This window comes from Plectrocnemia conspersa, unplaced genomic scaffold (assembly GCF_051122295.1).
Source record: "Plectrocnemia conspersa isolate PC_06_02 unplaced genomic scaffold, ASM5112229v1 ptg000012l, whole genome shotgun sequence".
Lineage (NCBI taxonomy): Eukaryota > Metazoa > Arthropoda > Insecta > Trichoptera > Polycentropodidae > Plectrocnemia > Plectrocnemia conspersa.
This window is the reverse complement of record NW_028277176.1, coordinates 30,499,292-30,526,563: the sequence shown is the minus strand read 5'-3', so window position 1 is coordinate 30,526,563 and position 27,272 is coordinate 30,499,292. Positions and strand designations below refer to the sequence as shown.

The following is a 27,272-nucleotide window of genomic DNA, read 5'->3' as shown; positions in this document are numbered from 1 at the left end:
TTGTCAAAAAAAAACAACGCTTTTGCAAGAAAAAAATATTCCTAGTCGTTGAACTACGACGAGCGGCGGTACATACATAACAGATCCACAGTAGTTAAGTCGTTCATCACAAACAAACTATTGAACTGTTAATTTTAAAACCGAATATTTTCTTTAAATGAAATAGAAGATCATTTTATAAGAAAAAATCCAAAAGTAACATATGATTGAAATATGTATAGTAACAGAAATACTGATATATAACGGTACAATGAGAGTGAATAAATATCGGTTAGGCAAATTTGCACGCACAATGGTAGGAAAAAGCCAAAACACGAAATTAAACCAATGGCAATAAATTAAACCGCAAAACACGCGTAAATCCGCGGGGAGTGTTCAACCGCGACCTCCGCAGTGCGTCAAAATTTCGGAGAGTTAAAAATCGCAATTAACCGTAGGATTATCAACAAGCTCGAAAGTTAATTTTTCCTATAAATACAAACACACACGCATAAAAGTTATTTATGAACGCAAACACAAACACGACACAATAATTCTTTACGAACTCTGCGCTGCGTTAGACCGTGGGAACGTACACATGTGCGTTGTATAATTTTGCACAATACTTAATGCCCTTCGGGCTCCTTGCTTTTTATCTGATGTTAGGTAGCAGAAAAATCGATAGATTTTTACAATAAATAAATACAGAAATTCTAAAAAGAACGATCGTCAAGGCGCGGCAATTGCTGCAAGTCATAAAAAAAATCATGTACAAACTCATTGGGATTGTTCTGCGAATTGTAACGAATCCTAACCAACATCATCGCACAATTCCCACAATCATTTGCCATCTATTTTTTACAATTAAATTGAAACCAGTGACTAAGTTTATAGTGTGATTTACTAGCTGCATTTTTCTAGAAGTGAGCCAAGATTTAAATATAAATATGTAGTACAAAAACAGACGTGGGAATTATACTAATATATTTTTGCAAGGCAGATTATCGCTATCGCAAAAATTCAAGCAATTCGCAGCAATAACAATAAATAGTGTGTCGTACCTGAGACCCGGCAAATATTCAGTAACAAAAATATGTGTTTACGTGTGCATTTTTATTTCTTGGCAAAAAAATACGTACATATTTATCTGCTGCATAAAAATGTAGTGAACAGCTGATAATATATCAAGAAAAATTACGACTCATAATATAATAAATATACACTTTTTATTTATTCATTATAAAAAAATATCAACCCGAGGCAACAAAATGTCTATTTAATTTTCATAACTAAAATGATTCCAAATATATATTTTAGTTATACATAGAAAATAAATGTCAACCAGAGGTTCCCAGAGATTTTATGAACGAAATCGAGGGTTATTACACAAATGAAATATTGACAAATTGACGGGTTTCTGAGGTGATTTGTATCAAGACAGTAGCTTTTACGACTTTTTATATTTGAACAATGCAAATATAAAAACACTATATTTATTTTCGGAAAATTATTTTTGGAAATCTCGTCATTATATACCTATTTTAATGACGCTAAATAAATTATAAATTTGTGTTAATAATTAAATCATAAAAAGGCCAGTTCGACTTGTGATAAACCGTTTTTACTGTAAGAAAAAATGGTTTCTTCGTTAATACCAATGAAGATCGCAGAAGCAGCCGCTTCTCTCTTCGCATCCACTTCGGATACGCCTGCAGCTCACAGGCAACAAACTATCTGACTAATAAAAATAAATCCCACGGAAAACATCTGTCGAAAAGTAGGCAGCTGTATTTAAACACAGTTGGAAAATCATTGCAGATGATTAATGCCCACGACTGCTACCACTAAAGAAAGTGTGGATTAAATTCACCACATTGTCATAGCAGATCAGCGAATCAAGGTTAAATAAATAGAAGCCGTGAGAATCTTCTATGTACGAGTTAAAAACAGTTTTGCGTATTAACATAACCAGAGAGGCGGAAATGTGCCTCAAAAAAGAAAAATTTTTTTTTAAAAAATCAGCATCAATTCCTAACTGCTCTAACACCCAATCTTCGTAAATTATTCGCTGTCCGTGGTCTTCATTATTGTGTTATCTGAATTTTATACGGGTATAGGTTCAAGTCCAGATGCAAATTCGCCAAAGGAAGCCATAAGAAAAGCCCAAAAGGTGCGAACGCCGACGAATCGACAATTCTCGGCTGAATAGGCGCCACAATAATCCACAGGCCTTACCTTATATCCAACGCTTTCAGTCTCTTCAAATATTTTCACTACGTTGCGAATTGTTCGCTCAGTAGGATGATGAAATTGACCATAATAATACAGAGTTCGATCAGATTTTTATTTCTGTATAACAATTGAACAATTTTAACGCGTTAAGCGGTTGCTAAGCGATCCATTTCGTAAATGTGTAGTTGCAAACTAACATTTCACACTTTGAACACGCATCGTTATTGACAGCTGTCTGATTTACAGCGTTGCCAGCATATGAAACTCGAATTGGATCATCCTGCATAAATGTTCGGCGACAACTGAAACCATGCCTTTGTCTATTTTCCTAGAAATCGTGAAGATATTCGCTCAGCCATACGAAATTGTCACTTACTAAAGCACATCTGAAAGACGCGCCCATCGCCGGAAGGTCTCCCGCAATCGCACAGCGCAAACAACCGCCTTATCTCGTCTACGGGTTTTTCCAATCGTCTCTGTCCACTCTCTTTTTTTTCGCACACTTGTAAGCGGACGAGAGATAAGCCGACGGAGGCTGCCGGTGACGTCGGAAGTGCAAATTGACGGGAGTGCTAGGTACGCGCGGTCACCGAACGGTCGTCGAGTTAACCCCTTCGAGCCCAATTCAAAATGTACGAGGCGCCGCAGCGGTGATATTATAGTAGATTATAATTACGCATTGCGAAACGCAAACTTTTACTTTTCCGTTCGGCCGAGGAGAGACGAGATAATCGAGTGACGGTTGGATCGAAATACGTAATGGTAAAAATTATAAATGCGACGATGCGCGTGCGTTGAATCAAAGTTGCTCAACACACCTATTATAACCCTTTCAGAGCTATTGAATTAATTAAATGCAGAGACGTGGCGGTGAAGAACTTGCTGCCTATAGTATTGAAGTATCCCAAAAACAGTGCATTCCGTCACTATAGGTTAGGTCTTTCTAACAAATAATGACGAAAAATCTTTATTAGACTATGACAAATAGTTTGTTTCCATCCTGAATCATTTAGATTGGCCAGATCGAGAATTTAAAGACACGTTAGACTTCCCCCAATTCCATCCTACTTTAGTCAGGAACTTAATCTAAAACTACCACTTCGCTTCTGACTTGGAACAAATGGGTGTTCAACCGAACTCGCACGTAAAAGCCCGAGAAAGCTTAATTTCGATCGTTCAACTAAACAGTCGACCCCTACCTGAATAAAGTCAACTCCTGCCAGAATAAAAATCAAACCTCGATCACAATTTAATTAATAGCCTAGTCATAATTATATTATTCAGGATCAGAATAAATAGCATATGGTCAAAATAAAAATATTGTTCGATCAGAATTAAAATAAATTATGGTCATAATTATATTATTCAGGGTCAGAATAAATATCAAATGGTTAGAATAAACATAGCATACGGTCAAAATACAAATATATAAAGAAATTTTAAATTAAAAAATAATATAACATATATAAATATAAATTGCAGTGAATTATTTATTTTAGAAATATCTTATAAAATAGCTTGCTAGCGCCTAAGCTGTGAGATAGAAAGGTGCGAGCGAGCACTGGCCAGAAGTGAACACCCCATGAATAATTCAACGAATCTATTTAATTGTATGTATGTAAGACGCAAATCTACTCAGAGCGACGAACGAAGCGGGAATAACGACAGAGCTATCTTGGCTTGTTGTATTGACATCTGACAATGTTGCGAGCCTAACCAAATCAGTTAGCTCTAAAATACCTTGATAATTACCATGTATTATTATGCTGACCATCTGTCAACATAAAACTAACATTGAGGTTAAAATACAGATAATATAATATAAACACTGGCTATTCTTTATACATATTGACCAATGAACTGTAATAAATACTCACTAAAAAAAAAATTGGTTGCCTAAGAATTTGGATAGAATGCGATTGATTCAAGCGATTTTCCCTTTTTTGTCAAGCAAGGAATTGTCATGACTCATGAGATATGAATGCTTCTTTCATGAACAAGTTTGTTATAAAATATTATACAGAGAAAATAAGTAACAAATGTTAACAAATACAATAAAATAGTTCATATAGCAGTCCACGCAATTTTTTAATGCCCCAAGCCGAGGTTACCTGTATATTATAAAACGACGGGAAACGAGCATATGAAAGTGTCGTAAATTGTATCCTCGTCTTGTCCCAGACACCCGACAGACGTTAAACGTATATGCATACAGAATGGATAAATTTGCGAGTAGAAGTTAATTAAAATTCAACACGCCATAAGGTGTGTATACGCAGCCTTTTAATTTTGGGGTTCGCAATTATTAGGGCTTTTGTGTGTCGATTAACTTTGACCGCCATAAAAGTGAAACTCTGTTCTAGTATGTTCACATTTTTTTATTGCTATTGCTCTAATTATTTGATATTAACGATGCAATGATTGCGGTCGAGTTTGAATATTGACAAATATAGCCGGTTGTGGTTTGATCGCTCCTTTTTAGGGGGCGTATGCCCTTCCTGTTCAAGGTTACATATCGCATAAATTATATATAAACATAGGGGAGGGCTTCGCTGTGGAATATGGTCAAGTAAATAATTAAAAATATACGTAGAAGGTAACGAAAAGGCATTACGCCGGAATCAAATAAGTCGCAAATAAGCGAAGGCACAATAAAACGGCAAAATCCACTTGGCATCGAAATTATTTTTTGAAAAGTGCAGTTCAAACATAGTTGTGAGTAAATACAAGAGTTTTGAAGCTTTCGCAATTGATAATAAATGGTGTTTTTTTAGAGGTTTGTTTTTTCGAAATGGCAGCACTTTTTCCAGCGACAGCCAATTTGAGTGTGCACAGTTTGGTTTGCCATTTCACCATGAATGGACTTATGCCAGAACAACGATTGCAAATTTATTTCAAAAACCGTGGTTCAGTTCGCGAGGCTTAAAAAAACAACCTTTAGAAGACACGCCGATAAATATTCTATCCACAAATATTTTTCGAAAGCGTAAAAGCATTTTTTTATAGTGAAAAAGCGTCTCGATATTTCGCATTTTGAAACAAAATAAAAGCGCATCAAGCACCATGGATTTTGGAGCGGCACTAGTCACTCAGGTATATTGAAAGAAAAAATGACTACTTGTGTTGCTCAAGTATTGTTACATTCTAAGATTTTCTTTCAAATTTCATTCAAGATGGTATAAACGAATATTTTACGAATATTCATACTCTTGAAAATCAGGCGAATAATTCGAAAATTCGATTGAGAACTCTACTTGTGGAGTTATAAACTGTTTTATCATTCTTCGTTTTAAAGACAAATTATAGTTTCATAAAGACTTTTTTTTGTTTTTGCAATAGTAAAATTAGTAAATGTTAACTGTGGATCACATAACAATAATTAAAATTATTTTTAAAAATGATTCGGAGCCGCTGATTTATTTTAAACAGGTAAAATACAAACATTAGGGAAATAATTTGACAATTGCGAAACGTCCATTTGCTGTTCATACCCAAACCTAACTTTTTTCAGAGAGGAGCAAAAGTTGGCCAGTCAGTGATCGAGATTCATAGTATTTCATTAAACGTAATGCATTTTTGTCCTTGTTTCGCGTCAAAAGCAATAAGATCGTGTCGTCGTATTAGAAACGCTCGGTTTTTATAACAATATTATGACTTGCAAAAAGCGAGCATCAAATGAAGCACATATAAACAGAATTTTGGTCAATAGAAGAGCGCAAAAAACAATTATCCCTTCTCAGAAGTCAAAAATTCACGTTAAAAGCAATAAAATCGAGTCTTCACCGTCGCAATTTTATTGCTTTTGACGTGAATTTTTGACTTCTGAGATGTGATACTTCATTTGCGCCCTCCTATTGACCCAAATTCGGTTTGAATATACTGTAACCAATACTCTCATATCGGAAATCCGCAGTAATATCGGTAAGGATAGCAGGATTATATTTTTATCAGACATCAAACATCCCATTAGAGATGAGCTGTTTTGTATTAAAACTAAAATTAGTTTTGGAACTTTCATTATGTCAAGTTGGTTTTGGATGTGAAATATCATAAGTAATATAACTTTAATGAAAAATACACATTTATGCATTGCATGTAAATAAAAAGTGATAAATATGTAAATGCATGTATTACTAAATATGAAAATATATACTTATTCTTACGCTTATTTTCCCTGAGAGATGAGTTGGCTTAATTTGTGTTTCGGACCTAGTAGAACTTTCGCTGGGCTTGGGTTTGAACAGAAAATGTACGTTTCGCAACTATCAAATTGAGTTTTATAGAGATTTTATAATAATATAATTATAGTAGCATATAATTTCACTAGAGCCTATCAGCTAAATTACATATTTTTTAAGTAGAAATCTATATGTATCTACTAGGGAAAACGTATTTGGACTTTACTAGTGAAAATATAACTTCACTATAACATTTATACATCGCATGTAAATAAACTGAAAAGTTGAAATCATATAATTTTACTAGCACATTTTAGACATTTTCACTGGTAAAAATATATATCTACAGGTGAAAATGTATTCACTGAACACTGACATTTAAAAAAAATTACATTTTCTTTGAGGGATTACCAAAACAATTCTGGTTTAGAATCAGGGACGTCATTTTTAACATTCCATTCAGTGTTTTTTTTTTAATATTTCAATTTCATTAAAATTCATAGTATTTCATTAAATGACATGCAGTTTTTTGGCTAAATTCAAAGGGGGGGAGCAGTAAATGTTGATCATATATCAATTAGATAAAATTGTTGTAAAAAATAATTTACTTAAAAAAAATCCTAATTAGCGGCAAAAGCTGAGAATGAGCCTAAGGCAGACATGTGGCGAGGAGAAGGGTGCACATCTGATAAACGATAAATAATATTTGTTTTAAAATGGTGAATTGTCATATTTGAATTATCTAACGTAAACAAATCAATCACTAGTTAGGTTAGGTAGAGGTGAATAGGGAGTCGCTGTCGATTTGTTTATAAACATGAATTATCGGATTGCGGTCGATCGTGGCGCATCGGCAGTGGTACAATAACAAAACAAGATGGCGTCGCGCCCCACTCCGCGTCAACCTACCGTTGGAGCTCTTGAGGTCGCGGTGGATGAGGCCGATGGGAGCTCCCTGGTGCAGATAGCGCATGCCGCGGGCCACCTGGACGGCCCAGTCGACGAGCACCTTGGGCCGCACCTTGCGGCCCTGCAGCACGCGGTTGAGGCTGCCGCCGCGCGCGTACTCCATCACCAGGCACAGGTTGGGCTCCTCGAGGCACACGCCCAGCAGAGAAACGACGTTCTCGTGGTCGAGCAACCAGAAGAGGCGCGCCTCCTGCAGTACGGCGTCGCGAGCCTCGGCGCAGTCCTCGCCGGCGTCCAGGCGCGCCGCCTTCACGGCCACCTCGCTACCGCGCCACCGCCCCCTATACACCTTGCCGAAGCCGCCGACTCCGATCACCTCCTGCAGCTCCAGCTCGGTGAAGTCCAGGTTGGGCGGCTCGGCCGCATCGCCCAGCAGCACGTCGTCCTCCGCCACGTAGTTGGCCGGGAAGATACCGACGCGGTCGCCGATCTTGCCCGTCCACCATCCGTCGTCGCCGGATATGCACGCGTCCGTCGACAGCACTTCGACCACCTGGCCGCGCCGCAGCGACAGCTCGTCTTCCCCTTGCGCAGAGTAATCGTACACGGCCGTCCGCAGGCAGAACGGGGCTCGAACGGCCACCCCCGTCCCCCCGCTGCTACCACCCGTCGACGAGGGCTCGCGCTCCATGGAGGCGCCGCGCGCGCCCTGCCGGGGCGGCATCCGCGCGCCCTCCTTCGCCGCCGCCCCGCGACTGCCCGCGAGACGCCGGACCCCTCCGACTTCCGCCCCGCGGATCGATGGCGGTGTTGCCGCAGCGCGTACCGCACACCGCGCGTTCGCAAACGTCATATTGTATTTCTTTACTCATTTTATGCTTTTCAAAAAATATTCCATTTTATTTATTTAAATGTGTAATTTACTTTTTAAACGATAAAACTTTTTATTAAAATAAAATACAAATTTAATTAAGGATATACATGTACTTCAGTAATAATTAAAAATAATGTCAATTAAATCCTCGCCTCTGGATCTTTTGCAGCAGCCAATCCTTTCGATGTAATTTTCGACGTCTCATACATTTCGGGCGGCATCACGGGTATTACTGGACGGATGTTGGTTTTTATGTGCTTAAACGTTTCTGGTTTGTCGACGTTGACACCATTTAGCGTAATTTTACAAAAAATTCAACGGTGTTAAATCATGCGATTGACCAATGGCGACCAATTGACGTCACCAAAACTTGAAATAATGCGACCTGGGAACTTTTCAATCAAAGCATACAGTGTGTGGCAAATTGCTTTGTCTTGTTGGAAGCACGTTTCTTTGATTTTGTAGCAAAAATAATCAGTTCTCATGTGCCATGATCATTGACAGTCCGTCCTTCATCATTTTCAAAAAAATAAGGCCTAATGACGCTGCCCGACCACAATGCGTAGCAAACTGTCACTTTTTAAGCATTTAATAGCCAAATAATTGTTTGATATGTAAATAATTTATCTTCAGTATGGTTTTGGGAAATTAAGGGCGAAAAAATCGGCAGACCCTGATTTCATTCAGCTGGTATGCTTAAAAAATGCAGGGCTTCAACGCACATCTGCTCATCAATTTTATTTTCAACCTATTGTTGAATACGGTTCCATGAATAAACAGAATATGCTGAATTAGAATTGTGACAAAACAGAACAGCGAAAAACAGAGCAAAAAATAATTGTGAAACTATCGATCTATGGCATTAGCACTATCATCGATATAATGAATTAAAGTGTCACATGCTAACGGATGTATTTAGCGGCGGAAGACGTCCTTCCGTCGCGTCGCTAATAGAATAAATTCATTGTCACTCTGCCTCAGTGCTGCCAGGTTTGACAAGCGTATTTGACAAGCTATCTATAAACCAATATATAAACAAATATAAACGTTCATATTAGATTTTGTACATTACGTAAAAACTAAATTTTTTAATTGAAAAATATAAAATTAGTGTAAAAGTATCAAAACTGTTTATAATACTACTAGAATATAAAATTGCATTTATTTAATGTATATTTATAATAAAAATATATTGATGGCAAATTTACAATAAAATGTTTGTTTTTCGAAAATGAGGATGAATGTTTATATTATAATTAATATTATAAAAGTTAGAAACAAGACTAAGTGAAATGATCAGACGTTCTCATTTGAAGAAGATTGTCTTCCTTTTGTCCTTCTTTGTCCTCGAATAGATATTTCCGTGATGACCTTTTTATTTTTATTGCCCTCCTTCGAAATTTTCAAAATCTGGACACCTTAGATTTAGAATATTATTCAGATTAATATATTTCGTTAAAACGGCTTCCATAAATTATGTCATAGGTTATTTGTGAATTTTTGACCTCCCCCCCCCTCTACTACAGACGCTCAATCTGTCCCGCCGGCAAATGACTTTTATTATTTTCTGGCCAAATTCAAGGGAGGGGCAAATGCACCTATCTGCCCCACCCACATATTTTCTGAAAACCGCCATATATTAATATCTGCATGGGGTTAGTTCTCTTTAAAACATTAAAAGTCGGCCGTTTGTTTGAATCATGTATGGAACGCATTATTTGTTACGTTTTGAAATGGAACAAATAATGTGTTTTCAAAAGATTTTAAATCCAAATAACTAACCTTTATTAGTTTAACAGGTGGTTCAAATCTCGAGTAATAATGAAAAGACTGATAGTTATTATTAGTTAGTTAACAGATGTCAGACAAATTTGGAAAGATTCTTATAGATAATTTTATTTTTACATCGGAACGTTCGCGTCATGTGGTACGCTTGGACGTGGATATATGTACATATGTTTGCGCCATATTGTGGATATAGCGCCAAACAGCTCGGCTACTAAATTATTAAAAAAAATATTTTTAGTAATGAAAAATGATAAAATGGAAAATTGAACATATATTTATTATGACAAAACATTAAGAAAAATTTTAATTTACCAATAGATGTCACTGCACACAGTTTTATTTATTTACAAAAATAATACATTTGAGGGTAATTTGACGTTAAAAAAATATTTAGTGATTTTGTTAAATTTTGATATGATTAAATTAAGTTTATTACATTACTAGTTTTTCGTAAAAATCATATGCATTAAAGTATTATCGCTAGGCACGTCGCCGCACGTCGGTCCCATGGTGTAATGGTTAGCACTCTGGACTTTGAATCCAGCGATCCGAGTTCAAATCTCGGTGGGACCTTTCCGATTATTTTTGTTTTTCGACAATATTAAATTATTTTTTAACATATTTTAAAATTATTTTAGGGTAACCCAGGTGCTTGGGTTCGTTTTTTGGGTCGAAACAGAGGTGTATCGCGTAGGTGTCGCCGTTTTTGTGTAACGAGAGGGTAAAGAGGGTAGTGCGAGGCTGCGAGAGAGATGCTGCTGTAGCATTATTGATCGCTCGGTTCGGGTGTGTGTCGGACGGCGGTCCGTGTGCCGGTACACGTCTAGGGGCGCACACGCGCGGGTCCGCGCTCCGGGCTCCGCACCACCGGACTCCGGATGTGGTGATATGCCTCGCGTCGCTGGCAACGAGACTCCGAGGTCGCTTGGTAGAGCCCCGCGCGACTTCTTCGGGGGCCGCCGAAAACATTAGACAGTAGGGACATGACACAGTCGAGCGATGGATTTTTGAAATGGTGCCGACTGCGAGGGCGTCGCGACGAAGTTGGGACGTCGCCCCCGAGGAGACGCTGTTAGAAACTGAGACCCGCAAGTGCCCCAAATCAGGCGAGATGAACTCCTCGACGCCAAAGATGAACGCCGTCCAGATCAAGACGACTGGGAAGGTCGTCGAGCTCAAGGGCTACGTCATCATCCTCGTAGAGACACTGGAGAAGAAGATCAAGCTCTACGGTGAGTCTCTTCGGAGTCCGAATCTGCATCGATATCGACCCGCTCTTCTCTTCTCGGAATCGAGACGACGGAGCCGCGGGCGGAGTCGAGTCTCGTATCGACGCAGGCTCTACGCCACGTGCCGTTCATTCATTTCAGAACCGTAGAATGATCGATTGTCCCGTGTGTCATATTCACAACATTGTTGATTTGAATCATCCTCAAAAACGCCGTGGCAATCGAAGCTATTTTGACAATCGAGGGGCGTACGAGTAATTTATCCCACTGTGAAATTTATACTGAAAGTCTTTACTTTATTAGTTGCCATTTGAGCTGGTGAAAATAGTTGTAAAATTAAATCAAATAGTTGCGATTTAAGCAATTTTTAAATTATTATTTAAAAAAATACACACGAATATACAATATGAGATTTGAATTAAGATGGTTTGAATTATACTGAAAATATTTATTTCATGGTCGCCATTTGGACTGTTTTGATATTGGCGCTGGTGAAATTTTAAAAACATGGTTGTTTTATGTTATTTTGAAATTTAAAGACACAACTAATTTCTTCTCACATGAGATAAGCATTAAGTTAACTTTTCATGGTCATATTTAAAATTGTCTAAATATTTAATGGTATTAAAATAGGGTGCATAAATATATTTAATTTATATTACTCATTTTAAAATGCATGGCTGTGTTTAAAGCAATCTTAAAAATATTATTTAAAAAAAGTGGGTTGTTTTGATATTGGCGCTAATGAAACTAATTGCAATCTGCATGTGAAGAAATTTTAATTAAAACATATGGTCATAATTTGACATGTTTTGTTATTGAGATATTTTATAAGAGTTGCATAAAAAAAGTTGAAATTAAATTGCTTATTTTAAAAATCGTGGTTGTGTTTTAATTTTTAAAAAAATATTGCAACTTGTGTGAAATTGAATTAAATTGGTTTAATAATGTAAGCTGAGAATCTATAATTCATGGTCACACTTTTTCTGTTTTGATATTTGCGCTAGTGAAACAAATTGAACCTTGTATCTGAAGAAATTTCAATTGTAATAAATATGGTCGTAATTTAAGTTGCTTTGATATTTAGTTGCTTTATAATATGCCGATAAATAAATTAATATTAAATCGCTCATTTTGAATATAATGGTTGCATTTTAAGCTATTATGAAATTATTATTAAAAAAATATTTTCTTTTTAATTTAGTTTAAGCTAGTTAATATAAGCTGAAAATCTTTAATTCATGGTCATAATTTGGTCGGTTTTGATATTGGCGCAATTAAAGTAATTGCAACCTGCATACGAATAAATTTTAATTAAAACATATGGTCATAGTAGTATTTGTTTTATTTATACATGTGAAGTGAATAAATATACTAAAATTATATTGCTAATTTTAAAAATCATGGTTGTGTTAAAAACTAAATTTTTTAAATATTAATTTAAAAAAATAGCGCAACTTGTGTTGCACTATTTAGTAGTGCAAATCTTTAATTCAGGGTCATAATTTGGGCTGTTTTGATATTGGCGCTAATGGAACTAATTGCAACCTGCATGCGAAGAAATTGTAATTAAAACATATGGTCATGATTTGAGTTGTTTATAGATTTTCTCATTTTAAAAATCAGGTTGTATTTAATTTTTTTAATATGTATGTTCGTACAAAAGTCATTGATACAGAAGTGAATCTTTTTTGCCTCTCTTTCTCATACAATTATAAAATTAATATATTTTTAAAGATATAAATAATATAATTTTAAATAAAAAATGTGCAATAAGAATTAATAAATGTTTGAAAACAAATAATACTAATATAAAATGTACGAAACACGACGACCGACATATATTTAAGATTTCTTAAAACGCTTATAAGTTACTAATAAAATAGCAACAAATATAAATATTTTACAGATAACAATGAATATAAATAGAGATAAAAAGGCAAGGTTTCGGGCGCAAACCTTAATATCACGAGTGCAAAGTGCGAGATTATAAGCACAAAACAGCTGCCAAAAGGCCTCGCTAATAGTATAATATATACAAAAGAGTGAATATGATTTTTTAACTTGATAATAATGAAACCCACTTTTCGTGTAGCTATTTTAAATACAATAACATATCCATTTATAGTAATAAATTTGGATATTTCTACGATCTAAGTTTAACTAATAAATGGTTTTCATTAAATAAAATGTCGCGATCATATATTTTTCTTACTATAAAAATTATATTTTTTTAAGAAAATGCATGCTCATAAATAGTAATTTTATATGATAGTAAAAAAATGATGTTGAGAATATTTATGTGAATTATAAGTATACTATTTTTGTATATGTTACAGTGAATGTGTATTTTTCACTAGTATCAAACTAGTATCATATGAAAATGTATCAAACTTATTCGTATGTTTAGAACATTTAGCCTTTTACAGGTGATCTATCGTACTACTATTGTTGAAACTTAACCATTTGCTGTTCAAACTCAGCGAATTAATCTAATAAATGGTTTTAAAATCTTGGTGGTGGTTTATAAAAAAGTTGGTGGTTTATAATTTTCATTCTAAAGCACATCAATAATATTGCACTGTCCATTTATTGGTTCAGTAAAATAGGAAAAACATTTTCATTAATATTTTTTATATAATAAAAAGCATGCAAATGGACGTTTTACGTCTGTCAAATGACAGTTGGAGCACCTGTCAGTAAAATCATATTTTCTAGTATAAATATATATCTATCGATAAACATGTATTCCGGTATATTATATTTTTTTATTAAATCATCTGTTGTAATCTGACAATGATGCGTTAAAAACGGGTAAATCTGTGTCGACTGGATAAGTCAATCAACATTATGAATACCTACAAGTATTAAACCACCAGACTGATAGTCTAGGAATCGGTGACATATATTTTATTAACTGTAAATTGTTATGTGTGCTTTACAATCAACAAATGTCACTGCAGCTGGGGTCGGTTTTTAATAATATAGAATTTTTATACATACAAATTCGAGTTTCGCCGCCGAGGCTCGAACCCGCAACCTCGGAGTTACTAGTCTGAGATGTTATGGACTGCGCTATTCCGTCCTTATGATTTCACTGAAACGCCAGTGTAAATATGTCACTGTATGAATTAAAATTGTATTAAATTATGTACTTATGTAACAGCCGATAGACCAATGACTAGTCCCAGATGAAATTGATTATTTTTCACATTGATAGATTAGTAATAGTGATTATTATAGAGTAATGATTACGATTGATCTTCATAGGTTTCCTAATCCTGCAAATGAGTCGTGCATATATAATTTATGTTTAATTAAATTGTTCACTGATTTACAGACATTGATTTTAGTATAATGGTTCACTAATTAGTAGTTGCTGATTGTGCTTATCTCATTTTAATGCATTGGGCTAACGCCTGTCACGTTTCAATGAATGATTTACTATAAATAAATATGCCACCGTTGGATAAATGAAGGCAGCATTCCAACCTCACGTATATATTTATACTTAATAGTAGTTGCTAGGTGACATTTATACGGTTGTTATGGCAATTAATAAAGCTTCTAATATATTCAAAAAATCGATATTTTTTGTTTGTTTTTTTTTTATTATAATTTTGCTGCTACATTTATTTAGTATCATATAACTTCTATCGTGACTTTAAATATTTACTCTCAAAAATCACATTTTCGTTTAGCTATTTAAATAAAACAAAGAAGAAACACTAAGATAATTGGTGGTTACTGTTTCGACGTTATATTTTAGAAACGTATGCGTGAGTTTTTAAAAAGAATTTTCAACATAATTTGAGTATGTATGTTAATATAATTTTAGAAAATATGCTCTCATACATTTAAAAATTTGCATGATTTTCGCACGACTCAGGTAGGAAAATTATAATGTAAAATTGTTATACAACCCAAAATTTATATTTTTAAAAATGCTTGTTCTAACTGTCGAAGTTACGAAGGGTAATTTAGGTGATGCGGGTCAGTGTTTCAAATTCGGTCATTGACACAATTGGTATTCTGTACGACCTAACTTTGTTTTCACTTGCCTGTCTATGATCCATTATCTCTGAAATGGGTTATCTTCGTTTCACTAATAATAGCTAACATATTAAGAATAAAAATACAACAAGAGTGTTTTATAATTATAAATTCTAGTTATTCATCACGAGGTGTGGATAATTATTATGAATCAAGATGATTGAAAAAATGAAGCATTATTATGAATTATTTATATGATAAAATTCTAGTGTTTCTAATAATTATATACATACATACTTATACAAGTTAAGAATATCATTTATTTAAGGCAGCTCTTCTTCTTTTAGGATCTCCGGCCGAAAAAGACAACCTCGAAGTGGCCGACGAGATCCTAGACGTCAACGAAACCAAGCTAGAAGACATGTCCAGGGCAGATGTGATCCGGCACATACACGAAGTAAGCATTCTCTACTATTCATCTGTATTTTTAATCTGGAGTATCATCATAAAAAATATGTTTTCAGTGCATCCAGTCGTGTATGATCAAGCTGAGAGTCAAAAGAAGAAGCGATATGCGACTGGGTAAGTCAATCATTTTCTTTAATCCGAATTAAATAGCTTAAGAAACATTGAGCTTAGAAGTAAAAAGTTGTAGATCTGAAAGCCCAAAATGAATAATATCTCCCAACACAGAAACATACATTGACACAAACGTAGTTTCTTGATATAAAGTTTTAATTAGTTATACTTATTTGCTTTATTACTCGACTACGCATGGATAGATTAAAGCTCATTGAATACATATTTATTAAAATTAATTTTAATATTCCATTTATTGAAAGTATTACATTAACGTATTGCAGTAGCACGCAATCGGTCTCGGCACGTCGCTGTTCAGGTTTTTCAGTGTGCAGTAGCCTTTTTTACAATAGGTTTTAGAAAGAATAAATTTTCTTTCGTATTGACTGCCATGCTTGCAATTGTATTTCCACCTTCGGTTTCAAAGCAGATTTAGAAAAATTAGTATTTCGTTTTTATTCCTTTATAAATCATTTTTAATGTTTTTTTATTTGATTACACATATTCGACCTCGTACATGCTTAAATATTTTTGTATTTTTAAATATACATATCCCTATATCGCGAGTTTCAAACCGGTGGCTCTTTTCAAAAGGGTTTTCTGTGGGGTCGCCGGATTAAAAGTAAACTAAAAATATAAATTACTGGTTATTAAAGGATTTTTTACTTTGCGGCTAATTTTATTGAGCAAAATTAGCGATTTTTAAACTTTCGCTACGTGGCTCATTTTCTTTTGAAAAATTAATGGTTATCAAGGGACTTTTTTTGCTTCACGACTAATTTTCTTGAACAAAATTAGTTGCTTTTAAATGAGAAAAATGATAAAAAAATACTTGTAGCTTTTTTTAGAGATTAACTGCACTAAGTACATTTATTTATTTATGATTTAAGACACGTGTCAGACAGTACTTATTGTCGCATTCAGTATAGTAATAGAACACAATGGTTTCGTATAAAAAGTTAGACACGGGAAACATACATAAGCTTCATTAAATATGTTGAACAGTAATAATCTTGATTTAACAGTGTGTATATTGGTTAAAATAAGCATGTTCTCTGTTTTTTTTTTCAAGCTAAATCGGCGACTTATATCCGAAAGATACGACTTTGAATCCTATATGAACCCTAGTATTTATAAATTTGTATCGTATCCGAGATATCGAAGAAATTCGAGCTAGATAGTGACATATATTGATTGTAAGATGTAATACGAATTTGTAATTAATGCAATGGATGTTTCAGTCTGTCGTCTTACTTACTTACTAGCTGATTGTGTTTACCCCGCTGTAACGTATTGGGCTAATGCCTGTCATGTTTTAGCATAATATTTACTATAAATTAATGTCAGATGCTCTATTCAATTTCTGGATAAATAAAAATAACATTCTAACTTCATGCAATTTTTTATGCCTAATTAAGCGTTCTCACTGCAACGTCACCGACACGATTTTATTGCTTTTGTCGTGAAGTTTTGACTTCTGAGAAGAGATAATTGTTTTTGCGCCCTCTTATTAACCTAAATTTCGGTTTGAATACACTTTAACCAATACTCTCATATACTAAATCCGTGGTATCAGTAAGAATTGCTATTATATTTTTAAAACATACTGTAATATTTTGCTTATTTTATCCTGAAAAATGAGTTGGGTCTGACAGGTCAAGTGTATTTTGCACTTGACCTATTGAAAGCTCTAAAACTATAGTTAGTTTTAGAATATTAATTAAGTTAGCTTTGGGTTTGAACAGCAAATGGACGTTTCCAAACTGTCAAATAGAGTTTCATAAATATTTTAGAGCAACATATAATTTCACTAATGTCTATCAGTTCAACTATATTTTTGTTAGTAGAAATATATATCTACTGGTGAAAATATATTTGCACTTCACTAGGGAAAATATAACTGTACTGAAAATTACACATTCACTGTAACATTTATACATCGCGTGTAAATAAATAATGATAAGTATGTAAATGTAAAAGTTGAAAGCTTATAATTTTACTAGCACCTGCAAGAAAAAAATATATTTTCACTGTTAAAATATATATCTACTTGTGAAAATGTATTCCGGTATGATTTCACTGAAATGACAAGTATTTTCGGGATAGATTTGAGATTTTTTTAGATTTTCTTTGAGGGATTATCCGAAAATTTTTGGTATAGAATCAGGGACGTCATTTTAGCTTTTTTAATATTTATTTCTCTTTAAGGTTCATAGTATTTAATTAAATGACATACATTTTTCTATATGCAGTATACTATTCGTTCTATAAATAGGGAATGGGACAACCCACTTAATTGGGTAGGTTTTGTTAATTTTTTTTTACCCATGACTCATATTCCATCGATCCAGATTGTTTATACACGTACCTGTCGCGGTGGTCGCTTAGGGAGACAAGTCCCTATTAAAAACAGGTGCATTTCGCCCGGCGACCTATTGACAACTCGCGCCAAGTTCAACATACCCGATCGTTCGGCTAAATTCGGCTGTAGTCGGCTCGGATCGGTTGACTATGCAGGTAGCTCACCTGTCGGAGACCCACACACGAAACCACTCGAACGGTTTATGGCTCTTAGGTCGAGTAGTCGTTCTCACTTATTGTCCAAAGGCAATATTGTGTGTTGCTGATTCTTGTGATATTTGTCGCTTTTTTTAGACACTATATAATTCAGGTAGATTACGTTTCGTCTTCGGCCGTGTAACAACTCAAATGAAAAATAATCTATGTCCAAGAAAAAAAAAGACAGTATGTGTATTAATTAAAATATTATATACAGCGACTGAAAACATTAGTATGGCAAAAAAATCGATTTAATAGTTTTTGGATTAAGAAAATTCGATAATGTCCCATAAAAGATGATGAATTGATAATGAAAATCTCAAGACCGCGACATCTCAATGTACAGGGAAATCTCGGTTCCTTCCGGAAACATACTCTTATTTCAAAGCACTTTGATATCAAAGCAAATTTCCCCATATGAAATAATGGAAATGTGGGGGCTTATTTATTTATTTTATTATAACCAAAACTAGGCGACACTCTGCTAACACTGACGTGACAGCGGGGGAGCGTTCACATTGTAACACATTCTTTTGGTGGATCTCGATAGAAACACTACCACCGGCGGTGCCTCGTCCATCGATCTTTCTATCATCATATTCCAGCATGTAATTAAGCTATACTGTATCTAATTGCCATCCGTTATCATCCGTCCGCATGATAATGGTTTATTAATTATTAATTGTTCATATCAGAATCACTGCTGTCTATTACTGATAGTTTAATAAAATTTAGTAACTAGTTTACATGAATAGACTGCATGGAATAACTACAGCCGGAAATATTTTAAGTTCATTCTGAAGTAAAATCGACTTAAACGTGACATATCAGATGATAGTAAAAATATTTGTGGAGCAGGCTAAGGCTTAGTTGAAAGTTTGCAAAAATGCATGGTGCTTAATAATCAGGGGCTTTATCTGATTATTTATCGTAATATTCACCAATAGATACTTTGTGGGAAACATTTCAATAAGTAATGTGCTATTGAACCAGTTATGTGAGCGATGAATTTTTTTCGTTTTCGTGAATTTAATCTTCGATAGTTTTGTTACTTCTTTTTATCAGAAATGAAAGACAAATATCATAACTTGCTCTAAAATACAATAGTTTGATGGCTTGGTTATAGTATAGTTTTATTAAATTTTTTTGAGCTCAGAGGAGCGATTGAAATTTTCTCAACGAAAGGCTTTACAAATTAATGCAGATATTATTTGATTTATTAATGAATTTAATCTAAAACTAATATATAAGGAAAAACAGCGTTTATATATAAAACTTACACTGGGTTTAAAATTTTTGAAGAAATGAAATTTTTTTTAGCTCACTTTAATTTGACGTATAGCCCGACAAGCCTAAATATATTAAATAAAAATAAAATATTTATGATCCGACTCTTCAGAAAATAAGTTTTCTAATACCTGATGTGGAGGATGAGGAGAAGAATTATGCATAACACAACTTTGAGTGTTAAATTCTTTTCTAAAAAGTATGTTTTCACTGCAAAAAGAATTATCGCTTCAGTTGGTAAGAAAGTTATGCAATACGTACTGCTCGTATTGTAAGACATTGCTCGCTGATCAAACCAAAATTGTTTATATTAAAAGAGGACACTAAAAATAACAAGCCCTTATTGGAAATTTTTGTTCGAGTTGGATAATTTGTTGCGAAAGCTAAAAAAATTATTAAGGAAATTTTTGGTCAATGACCAAATTGGGAATTTTTGTTCGAGAATAAAGGAGGACAGATTTCTGTGAGAGCTAAAAAAGGTAATTTCGGTAATTTTAAATTTTTGTTCAAAGTCCATTTGGGTTTTTTTGTTTGAGGACAAATTGTTGCGGGAGCTAAAAAATGTAATTTCTAAGAGGAGGACAAAATTTTTGAGGAAGATGTCTGGTCATCTTATTGTAAATAAAGTTATTTGCAATCTGAGGTTCCACTGTACTAGGGATTGTATCAAAGTTCAGCGTTTGATTGTCTCCTAATTTGTCTCCAAATAATTGACTACATTAGTACATACTTTAATCGGGGATCATTTTTGAATCGCATTGTGTTAAGCAAGTTATGATAAGCTCAATATTTATCACAATTATTGGGTTTTTAATTTAGTAAATTTCCCGATTTTTTATTTAACGTCGAGTAATTTACCCTTTTAGATAATCTCAAGTCCATAAACTCTCTGTTTATGTCTTGCGTATTTATGGCCGATCTGATAATTAATTATATTTCATGAACAATAAAACGACAATGCTTTTTCGATACTCGTAAATATAACAGTTTATTATATTTGTTTGTGTATTGTATGTGTACGCCATCGATCATTTTTGGATGCTGGGACACTTGAAAGCTCGCCAAGTTTCTGCCTTTATATTTGCGATATTTCACTAAATCGGCAATGAATTGGTATGATGTCAAATAACCATTGTGAAGATTTTTAGAATTTATGAACTTGCCCTTCAGATTTTGTCAGCTATTTTTATAAAAAAAGTTTTGGGAAAAATTTAAAATGTTATACTATTAGCATGATTTTTATTATGCAGCTCATTGTCATTCATAAAAACATAATAATAATGCATCCAAAAATATTATTGTAGTGTGCATAAATAATCAAAAATAAAACAAAACTGCCCTTCTCTTTGGATCTTTGGATTGGACGTGTATGTTTCGTATAAATATTATATTGGTGGACATACAAAATGTTGTGGCTTGATGCTATAAAAAAGATAAAAAAGTCTAGGACGGTTAAATCAAGTGTCTTTCAATCTAACATAAACTGTGTATGCGGTAGCATTGTGGGCTTCGTTTAGTAAATGCAAATGTTGGGCATTTGCTTCAGTACACTGCGAGGACTGAGATTAGACCCTACCTCCTACCTGGGTTGCCGTGAGTGGCAACCGTAAAATCACAGTAGAGCACCCATTAGATCCAAGAAGAAAAAACCAAACAAAACCAAATTAAATTTTTAGGAGTGGCAAATATATTCCCGTTTTACATAAGCTTCAGTAAAGCGACCAAAGCCTTCGAAACTATATGTTCCTTAACTCTAACTCATTACATTTAGGATTAAAAACATCACTTTTTAAAAATAAATCCGCACCAAATAGTAGCTTTAAGGAAATTAAAATATTAGCTATTTATGGTTTTGACGCAATTTAATATGATTTTATTGTGTTTTATTCGTAGTAGAAACCGTCTCGAAATGTCTAATTATATTGACTGGCTTCTTGTAGAGGTTTTCGCTTTTTCTTGACATTTTAACGCACAAGTGCAATAATATCGATCAAGTTTAGGACCACATATGCAAAAATATTGACTATAATATTATTCTGCTACACAATCAACAATATTCTAATGGTATAAGTTGGCATTCGAACAAAAAACGGCATTTTCTTATAGTATCATACTTTTTGCGCCATATTTTATAGTTTTTACACACGAATAAAACGATACTATATATTTGTATATATAATACATATATAAGTTTGTACACATTCTAGTTGATCTAAAATAGTATATTGTTCAAGTTTAAGTGAATATTAAAAACTGACACAAAGAGGGGAGAAGTGAATTTGTGACGTTTGTGAATATATGTAATACCTGCACAAAATGGGCTTAGCACCGAAGCAAATTCATATAGAATCACTTAAGAAACATTTTGGGAATAGCTTGAGGGCTTAAGATATAATAGAGGCTGTAAAAATTGTATTTGGTTCAAAACAACCAGCGCGATCCATTACCAAAAATACCTGGTTTAAATCTCATATTAACTAGTGTTTTTTTTTAATTTCTATCGTGTCTGGGCTATTGGAATTAGTGAATATTATATAATTATAATCGATCAACACAGACTAGGTACTCCTAAATTTTCATAATCTCACTGATAAGTGATTAAAATATAATCGAGATAGGTCGTGCATAGTGACATATATTCATTGTAGCCGAAATAATAGTTTTTATTTACTATTTACAGACTTTGATTGCAGTCTGGTGTCTCACTACTTACTTAGTAATTGTTGATTGTGTTATAATGTATGTATGCGAAGGTAATAATGATGGTGGATAACCTTTATAAGCAATACCACTCTAACTTGTTAATCAACTATACGTAAAATAAAGCTACATGATACGTTAACGAAAGGTATGCTGTTTTATACTGATAACTTGTTATCACACATAGCAGTTGTGTTAGATAAAATTTATATAAAAGATGCTGCTTTAAATACTTCATCCTTTTAAATCACTATCTTAATTTCTGAACATAAAGAAAGAATTTTGTAAAATAGGATTAAGCATTTTATCAGATTAGGATCATGACATTACAGCATCTACAAAGCAAATATAGATTCTGTAATGTCATATATAACACAACGACCGGAATTCTAATTGCGTGAATCTGTTTTTAAATATATCTTTTTAAAATTCATTTACTTTCTGCCGTAATATAAATTAAATAGGGATGAATTCAAAACGCAATCACCGACGGCAGGCGCTAGTGGACCAAAAACAATGTTTTCGGTCCCGTCGTTCCATGGTAACTAGCATGTGTGCCTTTTGAAATCAATGACAAAATCCCTCGATTCTAAAATCCATGTCAATGTAGTCTATTTCGACATTTAAAAAGTTTATTTTTCTAACGTTAAGCAACATTTTTTTTATAAAGTTGAGCAATAAAAAAATTCGTCGCCGTCAGTATGTGATTTATGGCGATCGTCACTCTGATGTATATTTCGCTCATTATGGATCACAGGGATCCAATCTGGGTTCTCTGCCCATCCTTCCGTTTAATACCGAAATAAAATACACGCGACAATTAAGAACTAGGAATATTTATTACATGCTGATGACCTGAAAGTGCTCCAAATTATTCGCATAAAATTCTGATTTACTATTTTTATACTGTGGATATGGTAGATCGACAATTACCATGTGTCACGTTGTTAATTTTTCCAGATTTCATTATCCAACGGAATTCTCTTTGGTTTGCGAGGAAGTATCTTAAACAGTAATACTTCAGTTGATGACTTGAGAGTGACGGTCGAGCAGGAATGGAGATTTTGTTTGCACATCGTAGTATAGGATAATATGTTAAGGATGCTCGGAATCGTTGTGCGGAGCGCGTGTTACTTTAGAAAAAATATTGGCGATTCGCATTTTCTACGATACGCTAGTTCATAGCGTCCTCAAATAAAGCGATTGCAACGAACATTTCAGATATGAGAGAAGATATGGGTTCTACCGGTATTTGTATCCTAGTGCTTTTTGCTAGGATCGTTACGATACAATTCATTGTATTATCAGTGTAGCGTCCATTCAACAAATCATTTTTGAAGTTGCTTAAGGGTGGTTTTGCCATTCTGTTTATACGGACGAAATAGCGTAGTGCGTAACGTCTCAGATTAGTAACTCTGAAGTTACGGGTTCGAGCCCCGGCGGCGACATTTTTATTTATAAAAAAAATGCATTATTATAAAATAAACGGCTCTAGATACAGTGACATCTATTGGTTATAAATCTTTGCTGGTCTGAAAATTCAACCTCTTGGTTGAAGTGTAGGTTTGAGATCTTTTGAAGATACAATGACTCAGAAGCGGATGTTCACATATAGAATTGTCTCAGAGGTTTCAGAGGAGTTGATTTTTGATATCTGTATATTAATGCATGGGAGCATGCTCAGTGGGAGATTTTGTTGTCCGGTTATTTTTGATGAGACGAGTTTTTTGAAAAAATAACTAATAAATAACTGATGCTGCACGCGTTAACTTCTCTCAAAATGACAGATATTTTAATTATTTTTGATTTATGGCGTATACTTTGTGACTTGAGCTGTTAAAAGGTTTTTCATGGTGGTGTTCCATTTTAACAAAAATATTATTTTTCTAAGACAATTAAAACGCTTTATCACGTGCCGAATTGGCCTTTTTCACCATTATTTATAAGATAGTTCACCCAAATATGGGTAGAAAAATGGTTTAGTTTATGAACCTGATACTTATTCAATTATTAAACGAAATCTTTAAACTGCATTATAAAAATTCTAATGGTTATCCTAATAGAAAGAGGTATTAGATCTATATTATTACGTTAAAAACTATATCTAAAAAATATATCAGTTTGGTTCCGGTTTTCGTTCCGGAAAAGATAACGGATTTTTGTTTTTCGGTTCAGCTCAGAGTGATTGAAAATGTAAACGAAGGAAAATCCAAAGGAAGACACTAAAAAATGTTATTTCGGAAATTTTTCTTCATTGAAGGATGCTGCAGGAACTAAAAAATAGGTCTTGAGGAGGACAATCTTCCTCAAATAAGGACGTCTGTTTACTTAGTTTTAGTTAACGCGCGTCTTTGAACATGTACCGAACCGAAATAAACCTCCGGTTTTCGTTCCGATAAAAATAACGTTTTTTCCAGTTCAAAGCTCTGTTAAAAACTAATATGAAAACATGTTAAAAGTTACGGTCCGCTATTTTCGCGGAACTATTTTTAAAAAAGGGAAATTATAAATGTAAAGAAAAAAACATTATTATATTTGCACGATATTCTTTTAAGCTTGAGTTACATTATTTTAAACCATAAAAATTGCGTGAACCGTCTGATCTCAAAATTTTGCTATCACACGAAAACGCGTGAGCGGACCGTAACGTGTTAATAAACTTTATTTGTGTTTGGCTTTGAAGTTTATTTGCATCTACCTTCGTAGCTATAAATTAACTTTTTTTTAGTAACACATTATTTCCCTCCCCCCTGGTTTTTAATTAAATGATTAATACATCATATTGTTTTTTTCAATATTTATATGAGTAAATTGCAATACAAATTCATTCGTTACAATCATAATAATATTATTCATTCGCAGAAATAAACAAACACACTAAAACGTGCTTTAAAACTCGTAAACAGTTTTTGGAATAATGGCACGTAACGTGTATGGGCACCACTTCGATTCGTACACAAGATCGACGTCATTGTGTTCGGTTGTGTGTTAACCGCTGCGAAGCAGAACGTGGGCCGAGTGTGTTGTGTACCCTGTTTGGAGGTGGTCCTCTGTGTTTCCATCGTTCGGTCACCCTGAGACGTGGAAGTCGAAATGACCAGTCACCTACGCGGTCGCTCGTTGTGTTCTTGTGCTCAGTGAATACCCAGTGAAAACCTTTTGTGAGACCTCTTGTGCTCGTCGGATCTCTGCGGACCGCTGGAATCCTCCCAGCCTCCCTCTTGGTGAATATAATTTTCGTCTCTTTTGCCTCGGAGCACTCCTTCCGAGAACTCGATTCGTTACGTACCTCGTGGTGGACCAGCGAGGCAGTCTTGCTGCTTTTCACGGTCAACCGGTTGTCCGTGAAAACGATTAAACGACGTCGATTGTGGAATTTTTCGTCGTCAAAACACTATTGTTTATGTGTATGTGTGTGAGACTCATTAATCGAAAATCACACAATCTGGGAGCAGTTCCATATTTGTTCAGTTTTCGGACCGGTTTTGGAACGATACAAATTTCCAGCGCAAACACGAGAGAGAACCAGTCTCTGCGCTGGATTCGACAAACAAGAACGCATCGAAAATAAATATTATTTAAAAAAAAAAGTGTAAATAAACTCGAAAACGTATGTCAAAAGAGTTTCTATTGTAGCAGCGACATGGAATTAATACCAGAATCGTTGTTTTATGTAGCTAAAATATATAATTTAAGATCTATGGACGTTAGGAAATTTAAAGTCATAGAGATGACTCAATTAGAAAAGAATTTACGATGTTGTGTTGGTGGATAAAATTATTGCTTTAGTGTGTCTTTGTACGATGATTAATACTTCGTGTTTGAGGCAGCTGTGCTATTTAAAACAGTCGAAGTTATTCTTGCTGCGCAAATTTATTATTAGTTTTAAGGGTTTGATTTGAATGTAAAATATCAAAGTGAAAGTTAGTTAATTTTAATTTTAACTTAATTATTACTTTGTCCTACTTTTCTGATGTACAAATAAAAAAACTTCAACTCCTGTGTGCCTGTGAAAATAACACTAGTTTAAAAATTAAAAAAAAAATTTGGCCCATTAAATTTAACACTTATTTCATATGTAAAATTGCGAGCTGAATCTGAAAATAAAATAAAAAATAATAAAGTAAAACAAATCAATCTAAAGTCATTTTTAATACCATTTGAAATTTATATAAATATCATTATACGCAATAATATTTTGCATGTTTATTAAAATGCAAGAACTATTGATTTTTGTATTTAAATAAAAACATATTTTTTCATAATAAAAAAATCGAGAACTAGGAATATCAATATCTCGAAAAATGTTACACTTTCCTAATGTTTCATTATCGGTTTCATCGAGGGGTTTTACATGTTTGTCAAAATTTCTGTAAGCTAGTGTAGTAAAATAACTATTACACGGGTTGACATGAGGGTTGTGACGCCCTTGAGCCATTTCGGTTTTATCTCGGTAATTATCTACACTTAGCCCAGTAAATAATAAAATATGTCACTATGTTGCGAAATGGTGACAAATCAAAAAACTAGGATATTCATAACTTCGTTGGTAAAAATCATACATAAAGGTGTATCTAAAGAAAATCGTATAGAAATAGAAACTGCATTGAAATAAAATTTAAAAAAAATAGTTTATTTTTCCCAATTATGTTTTTATTTAATTCACAGATAATTCAATTATTTTCTTAAATATTGTAAAAAAATATCCAAAATTGGCAATAAATTGTTTTACCTTCTTAATTTTTAACTTCATTTTTGGATTCAGTGAGCGGTTTTACGTAAGAAATGTTGTAAACTAGTGTAATCAGATTACTTTCATCAAGATTGTGACGCCCTTAGGCCATTTTGTTTTTCAGTCCTCCCATATGATTAAAAAATCTATTTTTATTGCACTTTTTATTTTGTTATGTATATTTTTTTTTATTGAATCGTTATGATTATTACTTATAATTAAACAATTATGAT

The 27,272-nt window shown here is 33.8% G+C and overlaps 2 protein-coding genes and 1 non-coding gene across 8 annotated transcripts in view; 2 read left to right on the top strand and 1 right to left on the bottom strand.

Moving 5' to 3' along the window:
* slpr (mitogen-activated protein kinase kinase kinase slipper) overlaps positions 1-8,059 on the bottom strand; it is a 36,603-nt gene extending 28,544 nt beyond the window's left edge. The window contains exon 1 of the mRNA XM_088199140.1: positions 7,299-8,059. Coding sequence (XP_088055266.1) covers positions 7,299-8,022 — 724 coding nt within the window. The 5' untranslated portion in view covers positions 8,023-8,059. The remainder of the gene's footprint in view (positions 1-7,298) is intronic.
* A 2,402-nt stretch (positions 8,060-10,461) lies between these two features.
* On the top strand, positions 10,462-10,533 carry TRNAQ-UUG (transfer RNA glutamine (anticodon UUG)). Its single transcript has one exon. It is a non-coding gene; the product is annotated as a tRNA-Gln (tRNA).
* A 119-nt stretch (positions 10,534-10,652) lies between these two features.
* The window catches only part of sdt (MAGUK p55 family member stardust), a 155,582-nt gene continuing 138,962 nt past the window's right edge, over positions 10,653-27,272 (top strand). For 4 of the 6 annotated variants that reach the window (XM_088199135.1, XM_088199130.1, XM_088199134.1 and 1 more), the window contains exon 1: positions 25,324-25,531. Coding sequence is in view for 2 of the 6 variants with exons in the window: in XM_088199131.1 (XP_088055257.1) it covers positions 10,973-11,192; positions 15,530-15,639; positions 15,707-15,764 (388 nt within the window). In the remaining 4 variants the exon portion in view is untranslated. Of the gene's footprint in view, positions 11,193-15,529; positions 15,640-15,706; positions 15,765-25,323; positions 25,532-27,272 lie in introns of those variants that run through there. The other 2 variants (XM_088199131.1, XM_088199128.1) reach the window with 1 other exon arrangement.